This window comes from Bison bison, unplaced genomic scaffold, assembly GCF_000754665.1.
Source record: "Bison bison bison isolate TAMUID 2011002044 unplaced genomic scaffold, Bison_UMD1.0 scf7180017864489, whole genome shotgun sequence".
Lineage (NCBI taxonomy): Eukaryota > Metazoa > Chordata > Mammalia > Artiodactyla > Bovidae > Bison > Bison bison.
Genome location: NW_011495048.1, coordinates 7237483 through 7257547, shown reverse-complemented (window position 1 = coordinate 7257547; position 20065 = coordinate 7237483). Strand labels below are relative to the sequence as shown.

The 20065-nt window shown below is 34.3% G+C and overlaps 1 protein-coding gene across 1 annotated transcript in view; it reads left to right on the top strand.

Annotated features, from left to right (window-relative positions):
• The window catches only part of USP34 (ubiquitin specific peptidase 34), a 241399-nt gene that overhangs the window by 168303 nt on the left and 53031 nt on the right, over positions 1-20065 (top strand). Inside the window, 12 exon segments of the mRNA XM_010863267.1 lie at positions 103-227; positions 1222-1374; positions 2312-2416; positions 4241-4296; positions 4388-4508; positions 12076-12259; positions 12777-12937; positions 15084-15149; positions 17128-17274; positions 17376-17432; positions 17528-17605; positions 18019-18113. Of these exon segments, the coding sequence (XP_010861569.1) occupies positions 103-227; positions 1222-1374; positions 2312-2416; positions 4241-4296; positions 4388-4508; positions 12076-12259; positions 12777-12937; positions 15084-15149; positions 17128-17274; positions 17376-17432; positions 17528-17605; positions 18019-18113 (1348 nt within the window).

Genomic DNA, 20065 nt, shown 5'->3' with positions numbered 1-20065 from the left:
TTTACGTATAATACCTTTCTTTAATAATGAACATTTTGTTTTCTTTATAGTACAAGCCCTTATAATAATTTTTATAGTAACTTTTTTCCAATTTTTCTTTAGTTTCACATTATTCTATGTGGCTCTTGGTGAGTTGGGCTCATTGCTGTTCTTTAGTGAAATCTAGCCTTGCTGATAGTGATCATTTACAAGATTGGCTAAAGAAATTGACTCTCCTTATTCCTGAGGTAAGCTAAAGTTTGAAGATTAGCAGTACTCTTCATATTTTTTCATATTATTAGCACTGATAATAAAAAGAGCTAATGGAAACAAATGAATGTGATTCCATAAATATATCCTGGAAAGTACTTACTAATCCTTTAAGATCTAGAGTATTTTGAACTATGTACACTTCAGCGTGAATGTTACTGTGTAGCATTCATGTTTTTCTTCTTTTTGTAGTATTTGTTTACAGAGTGGTTTCTTTGGGGTTTTTTGTTTTCTGAGGGTTTAGAAAGATTTGAGCCTTTATTATTGTAATTTATATTTTAGAGAAATTTATTTTGCTTTATCTAGTTGAGAGTATCCTTAGATGCAAGAGAGACCGACAATAAGTTATATATACTCCTTTTGTTTCATTGTTGACACTGAAGTCAGTATAATTTTCACCAATCATATCTTGATGTTACTCACACCATATCCTAAATGAAGTAGTAGAAACACTTACTAGTACACTTAGCCACGATATTCACATCTTTTTTAGAGAACATTTTCTAGAATTATTAGCTTTGTATTGAATGCATATGTGTTCTTGTTCTGGCTCTGTCCCAGGTAACTATTCTAACATTTGAACAAGATTCTAAAATCTGTAATATATTTTGGTTTAAATACTTCCTAAGTTGCTTCTAGTTCTGAAAATATTTTTCTTGTTACTTAATCATGTAAATTATTATGAATAATCTCTTCTCAATCCTTTTTGTATTTGTCTGTTCTTGTATTTATTTAGTTTTTTTTTTTTATGGCCGTATTTGGGAATTTCCAAAATGTTTTTACATATTGCTGTATATACTTTGGGGTACTTCATTTCATCATGTATTATTTACATGCCTGAGTATGTGATCAGGACATTGTGTTTTAAAATATGTTATTAAAGAAGCCATCTAACATATTATTTCTAGCAACGTTAAGATTAATTTCTTATCACTGACTCAGATTATCTTTGGAACTTGCTTTTTCATTTAGACTGCAGTCCGTCATGAGTCTTGCAATGGTCTTTATAAGTTATCTCTATCAGGGCTGGATGGAGGAGACTCAATCAATCGCTCTTTTCTGCTACTAGCTGCCTCAACATTGTTGAAGTTCCTTCCAGATGCTCAAGCACTCAAACCTATCAGAGTAAGATTTTACTGTGTTCAACAGCAGTTTCTATTTCTGCATTTTCATTTGCCCCACGTTTATCATTATATTATTCTTGCAAGTCATTTTGAATACCTGTTTACTATTTATAGTTTTCACCAGGAGGATGATAGTTATATAGTTCTTAAAGTAATAGCATTGTGACGTATTGTGTCCATGTTACACTTTAAGGATAGATTCTATGTGCTTTGGTTTCAGCTCTGTGGGATCTCATGGGTATTCTGTTTTGGAAATAACATTTGTCTTTATAAGTTTTGAGCCTTGTGTTGATAAGTTGAATGATAGAAACATCATAAATGTAGCTCTCTCCTTACTCAATCACAGTTGTTTTATCTTTGTGATACTTAGAATTTTAAACTTTATTCATTGCTAGCCTTGTAAACCCCTTCTCCCACATAATAAATTCAGGGCCCATTAATAAGTAAATTGTACTAATCTCTAGAAATATGATGCATTGTAGGATTTTTCTTCTCCATATTTACTGTCATTGACTGTGTAAGAAATGTAATGTTCTTTATTTTTCAGATTTGAAAACTATAATAGACCATTACATGTGGGTAGATTTATATATACTCATTTTCTGTAGGTTTCTTGTGTTTTCACATTGTCATTGAATTTTTAGTTGACACTACACTATTTAGTATTATACATTATTCATATCTTTTCCAAGTAGTTTATAAGTAATTTGAGAGTAATGTTTTCCTCAAACTTCTCATCATTCACTTATGTACATAGTAGTTTTAATTTTAAAGAAACCAGGAGTGTCTTCTTCAGAATTTTTTGGTTAAATTTTGAATACTGTTTAGTTTGTAAGGATTTAATTTTTTTAATAAACCCTAAAAGATTTTAAAATATAATTTTAAGTTCATTTTCCCCTTTTAAACTATTTTTACAAAGTTTAAATTTTTTTTGATAGATAGATGATTATGAAGAAGAACCAATGTTAAAACCTGGATGTAAAGAATATTTTTGGTTGTTGTGCAAATTAGTTGACAACATACATATAAAGGATGCTAGTCAGGTATGTTCAGAAAATTTTACATTAACTTGTTAATAGAGATGAATTATGTACATGTATCTTTGTGAATTTTGTAAGTCCTTATCCTTAAGGGCATTTTTATCAGTCTGTAATGAGTTGAAAATGTCATAGTTTTTCTACTTCATTTGTACCTTTGTGTTTTGCTCTCATTCCTTCCTTTTATTTTGACCTTAGTTGAAATGTCTTTACTTGGTACTTAGTTTCCTGTGTCTTCGGAATAAGATCTGTGGGTATAAAATCTTATTTGGAGTGTGAAATTTAGACCTTAAATATACAGATTTCTGTAATAGTAAGTAGATTTTGAGTATATAAAGTAAAGTTGAAGTTAATAGAAATCACTTTTAAGCTAAAGAGTACTGTCAGTTTTCTGATCTTTTAATTTTGTTATATGAGACTACAATGATACTCCTGTCTAACAAAGTCATTTAAAACAAGTCCATTTCGAAGAAAAGCTTGGCCACATAAAAACTTTTTTTTTCCTTTTTATAAATTTAGTAAGCTAAAATAAATCTACTTGATCTCACAGAAAAGTGAGAAACACTTGAAAAATTTAAATTTAAATATTTAGGAAACCTTTTCTGTCAATTTTTTTCATGTATTTCAATCAAAGTCCAATATATACACTATGTATTTTAAAAGTCCTTTAACGTTTGAGCTTTCTGCTTTTAAGGAACAGTTTACATCTGAATTCTTATTCTATTTTACATTTGAGAAATTTAAAAATCAATATTGAACCTGTTTTAATTTTTTCTTTCAGTTTTACTGAGTTATAATTGGCATACAGCACTGTGTAAGTTTAAAGTATACAGCATAATGACTTATATACATCATGAAATGATTACCACAATAAGCATAGTTGAAGATTATCATCTCATACTGATATAAAATTAAAGAAATGGAAAGAGATTTTATTTCCTTGTAATGAGCACTTTACTCTTTCAACAACTTTATATAACATATAGCAATGTTAATGATATTTATCATGTTGTATATTACTAGTATTTACTTATCTTACTGCTTTTGATGACCGCTTCCAGGTCTTCCTCCCCCTAGAGCATATTTTAATGTATTTGACATTGTCCATAAAATACTAACGCCAGATAGACATAGAATTTTTTTTTAAAACCTATGGTCGCCTATTTAAAGTAGGAATCTGTTATTTCTTGCTTGGTAGTCAAAAGTAATTTTCCTTCTTGGTTATCTGAGTTTCTTTGAGAATCTTCTTTTTTGTTTATAGCCGTGCCACATGGCTTTCAAGATTTTATGGCCCCAGTCAGGGACTGAACCCACACCCTCTGCACTGAAAGCGTGGAGTCCTAACCACTGTACTGTGAATCCTCTTAAATTAGATTCTGTTTTATGAAATCTGTTTTTATTTTGTTGCTCGGTTATAATGAGAATAAAGATTTCTGAAGTGAACTGTCCATTTAAGTTTATTTCAAAAGGTGCTATTAGAAGCAAACCTTGGTGAATTGTATAGTATGTGAATTATATCTCAGTAAAATTGTTAAAAAATAAATCAGACCTAGTGTTTTCTCATTAATAAATTGCTATGGCTGTCATAATTTATTGCCAACAATTCATTGATTTTTTTTTTGAAGGACTATTAATGGTGTGTTTACAACTATAATTTTATTGATATTATGTATAAGTAAAGAGTAGTTAAATACTTATAATTTAATTGGCATGTTAATGAAGAATTCTTGTTACTTAAAAGTAAGGATTTTTTTGTTTTGTTTTAGTAAATACTGAAATACTAAATGTAAAAATCTGTATTTGAATTTTGTATTTTCTTTTTGTATTAAGACAACACTGCTCGACCTGGATGCTTTGGCACGGCATTTGGCTGACTGTATTCGAAGGTAAAACTTGATGTGAAATTGACAGTTTTGTTGCATAAAGATAAAGGAAGTAACTGCATGACCTATCTTGTTTTGCTTGTGGTTTTTGTAGCAGGGAGATCCTCGATCATCAAGATGGTAATATAGAAGATGATGGGCTTACAGGACTCCTAAGGCTTGCAACAAGTGTTATTAAACACAAACCACCCTTTAAATTTTCAAGGGAAGGACAGGTTGGTAATAACACATCCAAGTATTTATATGAAATAAAACTAAGCTTTTTAATATTGTTTCCTTATATGTGGATATGTTAAATCTCCTTAAACATACAAATATAAAGTTTATCAGAACTTTATTACTGGTAGGAACAGTGAACTTTGAATAAGATGAATCCTAGAAATATAAATCTTAGCCTTGTTTTTAGAATGCAGAACAAGTTTTAATTACTGTGACTGAATATAAAGAGGCCATCTATACTTAATAGATTTTTATAGAATTGAATATTTTGAATTAATAGCACATGGAATTAATGTAGTCATTGTGGAGTACTTATTGATTCACACCTTAAAGGCCCATTTGACACAAATTCTATAATTGACTGTTTGATAACACCTAATAGCTCTATACCAACAAATGTCTAATTTCTCTTTAGATTGTGTTATTTACTGTCACTGGCACTTTGTCCATGTTTCATTAAGGAAATTAAGTTATGGTTTGGAGTATTGCTTTCCTGAGGTTACTGATCATCTTAGGAAACAGGAATAACCAACAGAATGGAAGATTGTCCGCCATGAACATGGGCTAAGGGATTCTTAAGATAAACTTAAAGTGATAGTCTGACTTGACTTAAATCTGTGCTGTTACCCCTATTGCACAAAGCCCTGTTTTGTGGGTTTTCTCCTGGATCTTTTAAAATTTTTCTGTTAGTCTCACTGGGAATAACTTGACTTATTTATAGTCTTGCTTGGTGGAAGTCTTATGTTATATTTAAAGCAATATGTAGTTTTTATTCCAAAGTGTAAATATATTAATTGATCTGATAATGTATCATTATAAAGCAAAACATCATTTTAAAGAAAAAGGAATTTTTAGGTAGTGCTGATAAAGGTAAGATTCTTATATATTTTGATTTCAAGTGATGTTTTGGTAATGGCCTTCCAGGACTTTCTGTGGCTGTATTAAACACAAAGATATATATTATGTAAATACGGTTCTGTGATTTGTGTTCATCATTTAAAATGAATCCAAAAAGAGGGAGAAAATACATTAAAAACTTGAATACATCAAAAGAGAAATTATTTAATTTTTATTGACATTGATGTTGTCTATATTTGTTTAAAAAAAAAAACAACTGCAGTGAACATCTTTGTATATTTGTTCCATTGTATATTCATACTTGTTTTCATGTGTTTTAAAGCCATTTACTTGTATTATTTTTTCTCCGAGTTGCTCAAATCCTATCCTCATTTTCCTTTTATGTATGTATGTATGTGGTCCATTTCTTGATAATTTGTAGAATTTTTGTATGTAGGAAGGTGCCCTGTATATTTGGGGATGTTTCTGGTCTTTCTGTTTCGATCTATGGATCTGATCATTCTCTAGTACTGTATTCTAATTAAGCAGAGTTACACTTTTCAGTTAAATGTCTTCTGGAGATTGTCCATCTTCATTATTAGTCCTTTTCAGAATTGTCTTGGTTGTTTATTTTTCCACAACGAACTTTAGAATCAGTGTGTCTCATTCTTTCAAAAATTAAAATACTGATACTTTTCAAATTGGGGTTGTGTTAAATTTATGGCTTGATATAGAAAAATATTAAAATTATATTAAATTGCCTGTACAAGAGCAATATTTGTCTTCTTATTTATGAAGACCAGTCTTCTTGTGTTATCCAATTTAATGTCATTTAGAATTTGAATTTCAGGAATTTTTAATTAAGATTCTTCTTAGGAGTTTTCTTTCTTCAGTTCAGTTCAGTTGCTGAGTCGTGTCCGACTCTTTGTGACCCCATGAATCGCAGCACGCCAGGCCTCCCTGTCCATCACCAACTCCCGGAGTTCACTCAGACTCACGTCCATCGAGTCAGTGATGCCATCCAGTCACCTCATCCTTTGTTGTCCCCTTCTCCTCTTGTCCCCAATCCCTCCCAGCATCAGAGTCTTTGCCAGTGAGTCAGCTCTTTGCATGAGGTGGCCAAAGTACTGGAGTTTCAGCTTTAGCATCATTCCTTCCAAAGAAATCCCCGGGCTGATCTCCTTCAGAATGGACTGGTTGGATCTCCTTGCAGTCCAAGGGACTCTCAAGAGTCTTCTCCAACACCACAGTTCAAAAGCATCAATTCTTCAGCGTTCAGCCTTCTTCACAGTCCAACTCTCACATCCATACATGACCACAGTAAAAACCATAGCCTTGACTAGACGGACCTTTGTTGGCAAAGTAATGTCTCTACTTTTGAGTATGCTATCTAGGTTGGTCATAACTTTCCTTCCACGGAGTAAGCGTCTTTTAATTTCATGGCTGCAGTCATAATCTGCAATGATTTTGGAGCCCCCCAAAATAAAGTCTGACACTGCTTCCACTGTTTTCCCATCCATTTCCCATGAAGTGATGGGACCGGATGCCATGATCTTCGTTTTCTGAATGTTGAGCTTTAAGCCAACTTTGTCACTCTCCACTTTCACTTTCATCAAGAGGCTTTTTAGTTCCTCTTCACTTTCTGCCATAAGGGTGGTGTCATCTGCCTATCTGAGGTTATTGGTATTTCTCCCGGCATCTTGATTCCAGCTTGTGCTTCTTTCAGTCCAGCGTTTCTCATGATGTACTCTGCATAGAAGTTAAATAAGCAGGGTGACAATATATAGCCTTGACGTACTCCTTTTCCAATTGGAACCAGTCTGTTGTTCCATGTCCAGTTCTGTTGCTCCTGACCTGCATACAGATTTCTCAAGAGGCAGGTCAGGTGGTCTGGTATTCCCATCTCTTGAAGAATTTTCCACAGTTTACTGTGATCCCACACAGTCAAAGGCTTTGGCATTGTCAGTAAAGCAGAAATAGATGTTTTTCTGGAACTCTCTTGCTTTTTCCATGATCCAGCAGATGTTGGCAATTTGATCTCTGGTTCCTCTGCCTTTTCTAAAACCAGCTTGAACATCAGGAAGTTCATGGTTCACATATTGCTGAAACCTGGCTTGGAGAATTTTGAGCATTACTTTACTAGCGTGTGGGATGAGTGCAATTGTGCGGTCGTTTGAGCATTCTTTGGCATTGCCTTTCTTTGGGATTGGAATGCAAACTGACCTTTTCCAATCCTGTGGCCACTGCTGAGTTTTCCAAATTTGCTGGCGTGTTGAGTGCAGCACTTTCACAGCATCATCTTTCAGGATTTGAAATAGCTCAACTGGAATTCCATCACCTCCACTAGCTTTGTTCCTAGTGATGCTTTCTAAGGCCCACTTGACTTCACATTCCAGGATGTTTGGCTGTAGGTCAGTGATCACATCATCGTGATTATCTGGGTCGTGAAGATCTTTTTTGTATAGTTCTTCTGTGTATTCTTGCCACCTCTTCTTAATATCTTCTGCTTCTGTTAGGTCCATACCATTTCTGTCCTTTATTGAGCCCATCTTTGCATGAAATGTTCCCTTGGTATCTCTAATTTTCTTGAAGAGATCTCTAGTCTTTCCCATTCTCTTGTTTTCCTCTATAGCTTTGCACTGATCGCTGAGGAAGGCTTTCTTATCTCTTCTTGCTATTCTTTGGAACTCTGCATTCAGATGCTTATATCTTTCCTTTTCTCCTTTGCTTTTCGCTTCTCTTCTTTTCACAGCTATTTGGAAGGCCTCCTCAGACAGCCATTTTGCTTTTTTGCATTTCTTTTCCATGGGGATGGTCTTGATCCCTGTCTCCTGTACAGTGTCATGAACCTCATTCCATAATTCATCAGGCACTCTATCAATCAAGTCTAGGCCCTTAAATCTATATCTCACTTCCACTGTATAATCATAAGGGATTTGATTTAGGTCATACCTGAATGGTCTAGTGGTTTTCCCCTCAATTTAAGTCTGAATCTGGTAATAAGGAGTTCATGATCTGAGCCACAGTCAGCTCCTGGCCTTGTTTTTGCTGAGTGTATAGAGCTTCTCCATCTTTGGCTGCAAAGAACATAATCAGTCTGATTTCGGTGTTGACCATCTGGTGATGTCCATGTGTAGAGTCTTCTGTTGTGTTGTTGGAAGAGGGTGTTTGCTATGACCAGTGCATTCTCTTGGCAAAACTCTTATTAGTCTTTGCCCTGCTTCATTCCGTATTCCAAGGCCAATTTCCCTTTACTCCAGGTGTTTCTTGACTTCCTACTTTCGCATTTCAGTCCCCTACAATGAAAAGGACATCTTTTTTGGGTGTTAGTTCTAAAAGTTCTTGTAGGTCTTCATAGAACCATTGAACTTCAGCTTCTTCAGCGTTACTGGTTGGGGCATAGACTTGGATTACCGTGATATGGAGTGGTTTGCCTTGGAAACGAACAGAGATCATTCTGTTGTTTTTGAGATTGCATGCAAGTACTGCATTTTGGACTCTTTTGTTGACCATGATGGCTACTCAATTTCTTCTAAGGGAATCCTGCCCGCAGTAGTAGATATAATGGTCATCTGAGTTAAATTCACCCATTCCAGTCCATTTGAGGTCGCTGATCCCTAGACTGTCGACATTTACTCTTGCCATCTCCTGTTTGACCACTTCCAATTTGCCTTGATTCATGGACCTAACATTCCAGGTTCCTATGCAATAGTGCTCTTTACAGCATCGGACCTTGCTTCTATCACCAGTCACATCCACAGCTGGATATTGTTTTTGCTTTGGCTCCATCCCTTCATTCTTTCTGGAGTTATTTCTCCACTGATCTCCAGTAGCATATTGGGCCCCTACTGACCTGGGGAGTTCCTCTTTCAGTATCCTATCATTTTGCCTTTTCATACTGTTCATGGGGTTCTCAAGGCAAGAATACTGAAGTGGTTTGCCATTCCCTTCTCCAGTGGACCACATTCTGTCAGATCTCTCCACCATGACCCGCCCATCTTGGGTTGCGCCACGGGAATGGCTTAGTTTCATTGAGTTAGACAAGACTATGGCCCTAGTGTGATTAGATTGACTAGTTTTCTGTGAGTATGGTTTCAGTGTGTCTGCCCTTGATGCCCTCTTGCAACACCTACCGTCTTTCTTGGGTTTCTCTTACCTTGGGCAATGGACTCTTTGTTCAATTTTGTTTTCTAATTAGCTGTTTATGAAGAGGAAGGATTTGTGTATATGAATTTGTTGCAGGCCACCTAAGTTAATTTATTGTTTGCAAATTTTCTCTTCCTACTTTATTTTTCTAGAGATATAAATTGTAAGAAACCTTGTTTACATATTGTTTACAGTAGGAATGGAAGGAGTTTTAACAATGTTATTTAATTCTTTGAATTTCTTCTAAATTACATGTCAAACATCACACTCAGACCTGTTCTCTCAGGTATCTGTTTGAGATTCTTCTTTCTGTGAAGTATACCAAAATCGCTGTACCGTTACAATGGTATATTATAATTTTTGAGATTCTTCTTTCTGTGAAGTATACTGGTATGGGTGTACTGTTATAATGGTACATTATAATTTTTGATCTAAATAGGTCAAAAGGAGTATAATCTTTGACACATAATTCAGAAGAAATTCAAAGAATTCAATAACATTGTTAAAACTCCTTCCATTCCTACTGTTAATATGGGCTTCCTTCTTGGCTTTAGATGGTAAAGATTGTGCTTGCAATGCAGGAGATGCAGGTATGATACCTGGGTTGGGAAGATCACTGGAGAAGGGAATGACAACCTACTCCAGTATTCTTGCCTGGAGTATTCCATGGACTGAGAAGCCTGATGGGCTACAGTCCATGGAGTCACAAAGAGTCAGACATGACTGAGCTACTAACACATGTTAATATATATGTTACTCTTTAACTTAAGGTCACCTGCTTTCCTGGCAAACTCAGAGTGAGGAAAATAAAAGTATTGTTCATTTCAGCATGGTTTTACCAAACCTAATATTTTAATTAAAATACTTTTATCAGAGGCCTTAAGTATATTTTGTCAAAACTTTGAAGCTATGAATATTTATTTTTTTTAGTTTCTATATTTAAACTATCAAAGATAGTTCATTGTTAAACTAGTTACTAGCCAATTCTATTTCTGTTTGAGTGAGTGACGTATATTTTCCAGTTCATGTGAACATGCTGCTCTGTGTCTCCAAGACGGTCTTCTCCTTTTCAATTATAGAATAGATGAGACATAACCTTACTGTCAGTTTATCAGCTATATAAAATAAGCCTCTGTTCACCTTCCATATTTCTTAGCCAAACTTACTTTTCTTTGCCAAGTCAGGAACTATGCACTGTACTCTGTTTGACAGCAGTGAGATGGAGGAGGTGAGATCATTAATGGGAAAATATTCTAAATTGTCCTTCATTTGGTACCTGTATCAGAGGGTCCCAAGACCACTCCCAGATTTGGTGATTCACTAGAAGGACTCAAAGGACTCATCATGTAATTGTATTCATGACAAAAACTTTTATTCAGCCAAGAAAAAGTCTGGGGCCAGATGTGGTGGAAACCAGGTATGCCCTTCCAAGAGTCACCTCCCAGAGGAGTTGCATGGGAATGTGCTTAATTCCCCCAGCAATGATTGTGACATTGAGGTGCTGTCTGCCTGGGATGCTCTCTTTAGCCAAGCAGTTCAGGGGTTTTATCCAGGGTTGGGTCATGTAGGCACATAATACCTGTATAACGGACCGCAGTTACTGAAATTCAGATGAAAAGCAAGTATTCTTCACAAACCAAATACAGATAGCCATAGTGGGCGACTTATATCACTTCAGGAAAGTTTTATAACAGAGGAGGGAACTGTTGAGCGTTCAAGTGTTCAGACAACAACCAAGAGCCAAACTTAAAATGCAGCCTTTTCTAAGGATAGCAGTCTCAGTCTTAACAATATTACCTCTTTTCTACACAGTACTCCAGGAGGTTTTATACCCCAGAACAGTATACCATTGTACTACTTGAGATGGGTGAGGGAGATGACTTTCTTTGTAATAGTAGGAAAGGACCAATTAAAGAACTGGTGGGGAAAAGTGACCCTTTCTCAGGCAGATTAGGGAAAAACACCTATAGGGTGTATTTTACATGGTTAAGCCTTGCACCTCAGTTTGAACTTCACTGTTACTGAAGTTAAGAGCTTGATGTTGTAGTTCCTGACTGCAGCACCTTCTAGGTCTGATGCCGGGCAAGATTGTTAACCTTTTTTGTGTTTTGTTTGTTTTGAGGCCTGTGAATAGTATCTGGCACTTGTAAGTGCACATTATAAGTGAGTTGCTGCTGTTGCTACTACTACTATAATTATTAGAGTGAAATAAGGAGAAACTTAAGTAAATACAGAGAAAGTCAAGATAGAAAGTAGTGAGTCCTAGGTTAAAATATTTGATCACTGAATGGTGTCGAATACAATATACTGTCGTTGGGACTCTAAACGATCAGATATTAGGAAGGAGAGAAAAGTAAAGTTGAGCGCCTTCTCCCATTTTACTTTTCTCTAAGAGAAATGATGTTTGGGAATACTTTTAGATGATGGTATGTGATGTTTTTAAGTTTTAAAACAGTCTTCGTAAACTTTTGATTGTCATATAGTCCAGTTTACTCTATAGAACTTACTATATTTGGGATATCATTAATTTCCAAGTTTGGATAATATACTTGGTCTTTCTTTTCCTCCCCCTCCCCCCAGGAATTTTTAAGAGATATCTTCAATCTCCTGTTTTTGTTGCCTAGTCTAAAAGATAGACAACAGCCAAAGTGCAAATCACATTCTTCAAGAGCTGCTGCTTATGACTTGTTAGTGGAGATGGTAAAGGGATCTGTTGAAAACTACAGATTAATACATAACTGGGTCATGGCACAACACATGCAGTGTAAGCATTCTTCTTTTCCTTTAATCTTTGTCAATTTTGTTCATGGAAATAAGATTTTGGAGGGCATGATTTAAAGACAGAATTCGCCATTCATACAATAAAGACAGAATTCACCATTCATACGTTTTAACATTGTAAACTATTGATGCTAGGATGTATGAAGTTAAAAAGGGAATATTGGTTTTTGAATTTAAAGCAACAGTTGTGATAAACTTTTTCAGAGATATGTGAAATACTTTGGCATTTTGGGGTTAAATAATTTAGTGCCAAATAAAGTCAAGTTCTGATAGTCTTGAATATTTAGGAATGAGTTAATTTTACTGTGTGTTTAAAATGTACCAAATATTTTATGTATGTGAAGTAAATATGTATATGAACTAAATGAGTAATATAAACCTAAGCAATATGTATATGAATTAAATAAGTAACAGGTATAGTGGCTGATAGTGAAAGCAGAATACATTATGTTTAATAGTTTGTTTGGGGGGTGTCTTTTTCTCCCTCCTTTTTTCAGCAGCTCACGCACCTTATAAATGGGACTACTGGCCTCATGAAGATGTCCGTGCTGAGTGTAGATTTGTTGGCCTGACTAACCTCGGAGCTACTTGTTACTTGGCTTCTACTATTCAGCAACTTTATATGATACCTGAGGCAAGACAGGCTGTTTTCACTGCTAAGGTACAGTTTTCTGTACTTTGAAAGTTAAAACTTTAAAACAGAATTTTAAAACTTTGTTGATAGATCCTGATTCAGTTTAGTAAATATTGTTTGAGAAAATAATTTTAAATAAAATTGACAAAATTGGATATTACTAGCTAACATATATATTTGAATTATTTTAACATTTCAATTGATTATTCTAAACGCCACAGTATAATTTGTTTAGCAAAGGAAAATACAGTTGTGGAATATACACACTCAGTGTATTGAATGAACACAGTATTTTCTGTAAAAATAAATATAAATTTTAATTACATAGATAATAAAGCCTAAAACAAAGTAGGAAATTATTATTAGAATCACTGAACTTGTTATTTTTTAATATTTTAGGGTAAATTTGATTGTGGCCTAGTTTATTTAAGTAAGCTCTACTTTATGTTATTTTTGTTAATTTGTTTTTTGTAGTTTTCATTCTTTGTTTGCCATGGGCTGTTTTTTAGTTTGCCTTCTGGACTGCTTTTATAAGTTTTTGGCAGACTTTGTATATACTTGAATATTTTGTTTTCTTCCACATGTCATCTTGATGTCCTTGCTTTCCCACCCCCACCCCCCACCACAAAGTATTGAAATTCTTTGTATATCTTTAGTGAATCCTTACTATGTTTAAGGTGTGCTTTAGAATCTCCAAATTTACAATATACTCAAATGGGTTTCTTTTTTTTTTTTTGGCTTTAGTTAAATTGATGTCTTTATCATCTAACTGATTATAATTAGAAGTTGATTTTATTAGGCATGTGTAAAGTTTTGTGACTAAATTATGTTGTCCCCATTTGTATAACTTTATAGAACCACTTATTAAAGAAGCGTGTTTTCAGTGATTTTCTTTTTAGGAGATGACTTAACGACACTTTATAGTCTATCTTCTTCATATTAACGATCACCTTTTAGCCATTAGCACTGTCAGGAATTAGTATGTAGAAACAGAAAGAACAATCACATGTGTTAACTGAATGAATGTCAGAAATGGTAATTTTGGATAAAAACTAAATTTAGACTTGTCTCTACATAAGGAATTCTTACAGAATAGAAATTTGACATGATTTTGGAACGTGCTCTCGTCAAATGAGCACTTGATTATTTACATGAAAATGTCATTTTTATTTCCTTTTCAGATTTTCACGGAAAGATTAAAGAAAACTGCATGTATTTTAATTGTGGCTGAATATACACAGTATAAAGTTTATCCTATTAACCATTTATAAGTGTACAGTTGTGTGGTATTAGGTATATTCACACTGTAATCATTAACACATCAATCTCCAGAATTTTTTCACCTACCCCAAGTGAAACTCAATACCCATTAAATACTTTGCTCCCCATTCTTTTTTCACCCATATCCCTTGCAACCACTGTTCTACTTCTGTCTCTATGAATTTGACTACTCTCAGTACCTCATAAGTGGAATCATGCAATATTAGCATGTGACTGACTTATTTCACTTAGCATAATGTCTTCAAGATTCATCTGCTTCTTCAAAATTATGACAGGTAATAATTTGTAAAGAGAATATTAACTACTTTATTGGTTATTTTAAAATTTTAATGAGATAAGAGTATATCTAACAAGTGCCTGGGATGAATGTGGGACTCTCCTATAAGGCTGATGTTCTGAACCAAGTCTCCAGTAAATTAGTATAGCCAGAATCCTAAATCTCAGTTAATGTACTTGAATATTTCGAGGATTTTCAAAGAAATTGGCCAGAATTGCCCTGCAGTGTTAAGGATCTACTGTTCTAGAAAAAAATGAAGGTATGACTAGATGAGTATATTTTTTAGTGTGTGAATTTGTTTCTGGAGAAGATGTTTTCTGTTCTTGCGAAACTGCCAACTTGTAAATCAACATTGAACCAAATAAGTACTGATAAATAAAGTAGTTTTAAGATTTCTTTATTTAGTTTCCTTACATAATAATGATGGCTGTGTTTGTATAATTAACAAAATACTTCAATTTTTAAAATGCTAAAATTGTTAAGAAAACAGACTATGTGTTTTTCCTAAAAGAATGAAAACAGTGTTGAGCACATTTTAATGCTTTCTTTTCTAAAATATCTAATTTACCATCAACGCCAGTATGTTGTAATGGAAGGTTTTTTCTTAATTTACAGTATTCCGAAGATATGAAGCATAAGACCACCCTTCTGGAGCTTCAAAAAATGTTTACCTATTTAATGGTATGTTTGAGAATCAGATATGGAAACTAGTTAGATATACCCTTTGACCAAAAAAAACTTTAATTGAAGTTTGAGTGTATTGGCCTGTCCTGACTATATACTCTGATTTTTCAAATTGACTTTGTCAGTTGCTGATGTTCTTTATCATAGTGAATTTTAACTTTCATATTTCAGTCATCTGTATTTTGTTAATTTATCCTTTGAAGAATTTCTTATATCCAGTCCATTTTTCATCACAAGGTCACCCCCACCCTTTAGTCTTAGGATTTTCTGACTGATTTTTCTTTGTCTTTCTTAGTTTCCACCCAGAAAACTATAAAATTAATCGTTAAAAAATAGCAAATCTTAAAATACTACTCCCCTAGTTAAAATTCCTCAGTGGTTCTTTATTATGAAACTAGTTTTGGTGTTCAGGTCCAGCCAGGATGGCATGTATCCCCTTCCCTTCAACTTCCTTTTTTATATCCCCCCAACCACTGCCCACATCCAGCCTCACCCTGTAGTAACTGCAAGCCAGAGAAGTGCATCACCTTTTGCTTCCTCGCTTGTGCAGTTATTTATCCTGCTCCTCCTGCCTGTAGCCCTCCACTAACACTCCTCTCCATTTTCTTCCCTTTCTCATCTTTCAGGAATCAACTTGGTTTTCTTGAGAAAGTGTCCCCTGAGTGACCAAATTCCAGAGTATTCCTTATCACCATAATTTTGTTACACAAGTACTTGTATTGAAAGTTACTTGTCTAACTTAGTAGAATTTTGAGGAAAGATCTTATTTTATTTATACCTGTGTATTTCATCTTCTGAGATTTAATGAAAATTCAGTAAATGAGATTTTTGAAACAAAATTAAAAGATTTGTTAGTTATCCCTTGATTCCACTTACAATCTTTTAAGATAGTTGGAACATGCTATTTGAACTGACAAAGCAGTTTTACTGCTTTTTATTGTTTTTTTTTAAATCATTATTTCACAATTTATTACCTGGGGTAAAAAGCTGCCACATGACATCTGGTTGATTCTTTGTAACACAGTAATAATCATCAGATATTAGTTACATAACTGATTTCTTTGAATATTAGTGAGCTGTATTATTGATGTGGAAACTTGAAAAATCAGAAACAGCTTTTAGGTAGCAAATTTGGGGGCTGTAGGAAAATAAGACAATAAAAGATAACTTCTGTTGATTCATTATCTTTTTGGTCAAAGATATATGTGCTGTGATAGGGATGTACAAGAGGAAAATACTTCCTTTTTTTTTTTTTTTTCTCTTGACAAACATCAATTGTTGATAGGCTTGCTAAAGTCACGTTTATTGATTTCTATTCTGCTGTGGGAGAATTCTATTGAATTACAAAGAGTCACAGATGCAGGCTTTGAGTATTACTGCTGTTTTAAACCACTACTAAACCAAAGTTCAGTTGATAGGAAAGTTTATTCACCCTGTAAAGGCTTTGATTTTATGCTTTATAATACAAGTCTGCATCCCACATTCCTTCCTAGAAATTCCTAGACTTAAAAAAAATGAAAATTTCTTAGCTTATGGTACTTTAAGCATCTTCTGGCACCAGAACTATTTAACTCAAAATGCCATGTGCTGTGCTTAGTCACTCAGTTGTGTCTGACTCTTCACGACCCCTTGGACAGTAGCCTGCCAGGCTCCTCTGTCCATGGGATTTCCCAGGCAAGAATACTGGAGTGGGTTGCCATGCCCTCCTGCAGGGGATCTTCCCAACCCAGGTCTCCTGCTTTGCAGGTGGATTCTTTACCACTGAGTCATCAGGGAAGTCCGTGAATACTAAAGTGAGAATCATACAAAAATGAAATAGAGTATTTTAGTTCTTTCTTAGTAGATTTACAAAGATTTTATTTACCTATTTTATTGTTTATTCAAGAACCTTGTGATACTTTTTTTATTGTTATTTGAGAGGTACATTTATTTGATTGTTTGATAATCCTCCTCCTTACACCCTTGTCTTTCACAGGAGAGTGAATGCAAGGCATATAATCCTAGACCTTTCTGTAAAACATACACGATGGATAAGCAGCCTTTGAACACTGGGGAGCAGAAAGATATGACAGAGTTTTTTACTGATCTGATTACTAAAATTGAAGAAATGTCTCCAGAACTGGTTAGTACTGTAATGTTCAAGTTCCTTTGAAATTTTTAGAGATTTTGCACGGTTCTAAATTACTGACTTTTGTGTTTTTGTTTGTTTGTTTTTTTTTTAAGAAAAATACTGTCAAAAGTTTGTTTGGAGGTGTAATTACAAACAATGTTGTGTCCTTGGTAAGTATTCTTCCTGATTTTTGCTTTTTGAAAATTTTTATGTATGTTTTAGCTTATTATGAGAATTTACCAATTTTTGACTATTGATTGACTAGGATTGTGAACATGTTAGTCAGACTGCTGAAGAGTTTTATACTGTGAGGTGCCAGGTGGCTGATATGAAGAATATTTATGTGAGTAATGTATATATTTTTAAATTTTTTTCCTGTTTTTCAACTGTTTGTGTGTATACACACACACACATATTTATATATATAGAGAGAGACAGCAGGCTGCTGTTTGTTACTTTGAGAGAAAATTTTCATGTTTTCATCTGTTTTCTTCTTGCGATGTTACTCAAATAAGAATTAAAGGTAGACCACAGAACTGATTTTTCCTAATCAGAATTTAAATAGTTGAGTTTTAGAAATATTTAGTAAGATTCAGAGCACCTTGTCCATTTTTTTTTTTTACTAAATTTAAGAGTTCATTTTTTAAAATAAAAACTTTGATTTCCTCTCTGCATTCTGTTCAAATTGTAATGAATGCTTTTTGTGTTTTTTGCGTGTTGCAAATAATAATATGAAACTCTTAAATGTGTAAACAGGAATCTCTTGATGAAGTTACCATTAAAGATACTTTAGAAGGTGACAACATGTATACTTGTTCTCATTGTGGGAAGAAAGTACGAGCTGAAAAAAGGTATGCTTTTTTGAAACCTAATTTTTGTCATTTTGATAAATCATCAAACAGAAGTAAAATACAAACTTAGGATAAATTAATGTTACGCTTATGAAAATTACATGATTACATGATACAATCAGCTGCTTGAAGCTGATTCTTACACAGCAAATTTTCATTCAGTTATTCAAGTAAACATTCAAGCACTCTTAATTTTTTTTTTAATCAAGTATTTAACAAGGTGTGTATGATTGCTTAGTCCTTTCCCATGCACTCAGGGGAACATGATAAAGAATCAACTCATGAGCTGAAGACTTCCTCTGAACTTCTAAAGTGAGATTTTTTTCTTTAGAGCCAGCCACGAGATGGCTGGTTTAGGACAGAGAATAGTTCGGTAAAGATGTTTCAATCCTACTCTTGAACACTGAATAGAAATTAGATTGAAAGATTATGTTGTTCATTACTGGAAACAAAGGCAGAGAAATGGTAATGACCTTATAAGTACTAGAAAGTTTGGGATTTGACCACCTTGCCTCAAGCAGAGGATTTACATTCATGGTAATAGAAAATAAGATTGTTAATATACAGTGACACCAAATGATTAACACCTGGATTTGAGGATTATCTGCATAGTTGATTGAAGCCATCAGAACATTTGCCTGAGAAAGAACATAACTGTTGCAAAGAACTCAGACCTTTGCCAACCTAAAACTACAGAGGAAAAAGTGACAGAATGAAAGTCAGGAAGGGAAAAGAATCAGGATATTGTGGTAACCCAGAATCTGGGGAAGAGAATTTCAAGAAGGTATTCATTCAATTGACATAGTATGCAGAGATGAGGGAAAAAATAATAGCCAAATAAAATCATCGAATTTTTCAAAAAGATAGTTCAATGATGTTTCTGTCAGGTTGTAGCAGTAGAAGCAGAGTCATCAGAGAACATGGCACAAAGTATAGATCATTCATTTTAGAAGTTTGGCAGTAAGAAACAGAAAGAAAGATGGACTTTTTTAGAAAGAACTTTGAAATCAAGCAGAGGAGGAGTTTTCTACATGAAGTAGATCTGAGCATGTTTGAAGACAGTGAATGAAAAGCTTTCTTTTCAAATTGCTTAAGAGAAGATTTTCCCAGATAAATATGCCCTTGAAAAGAATGGTATTCTTCTTCTCAGTCTCCAGAAGTCAAGTTGGTTGCAAAAGAGAAAAGTTATAATGAATACACTCAAAGCATAACTGTGCAGGCAGTTACATGTAAAAGACAAACTCATCTGACGAGAGGTTAGGTCAGAAGTTAAGGAGTTAAAACAGACTGGACTCAGGCAAAAGTTTATTACTGTGGAGTAATATAATTAGAAGTTAGTGAAAGATAATTGAGAGGCTCCATTCTTATAGAATCTCTTATTTATTCAGTAAATTTGGAATAAGCTTATTGAATAAATCTGTTCTTGATAACTATTTCTTTATTGAAGCATTCCTTTAATTTGGCTAATATGATTCTACTGTTTTGTTTTGTTTTTTTAATATTGTCAAATATCTTCCAAGAAAAGTATTGTTCAGTCCTCTTGTACTCTTATCATACTTCTAGATGTCTCTAATAACATAGTAAGTGTTCAATACTCAGTTCTGTCTTCAAGCTCTGGTTTTCTCAGTTACTCATTCTTTGCTAAAAAATTTTATCTACTACCATAATACCACTCTCTACTGATATACTGCTGCTGCTAAGTGGCTTCAGTCGTGTCCGACTCTGTGCGACCCCATAGATGGCAGCCCACCAGGCTCCCCCGTCCCTGGGATTCTCCAGGCAAGAACACTGGAGTGGGTTGCCATTTCCTTCTCCAATGCATGAAAGTGAAAGTGAAATCACTCATTCATGTTCGACTCCTAGCGATCCCATGGACTGCAGCCTACCAGGCTCCTCTGTCCATGGGATTTTCCAGGCAAGAGTACTGGAGTGTGGTGCCATCGCCTTCTCCG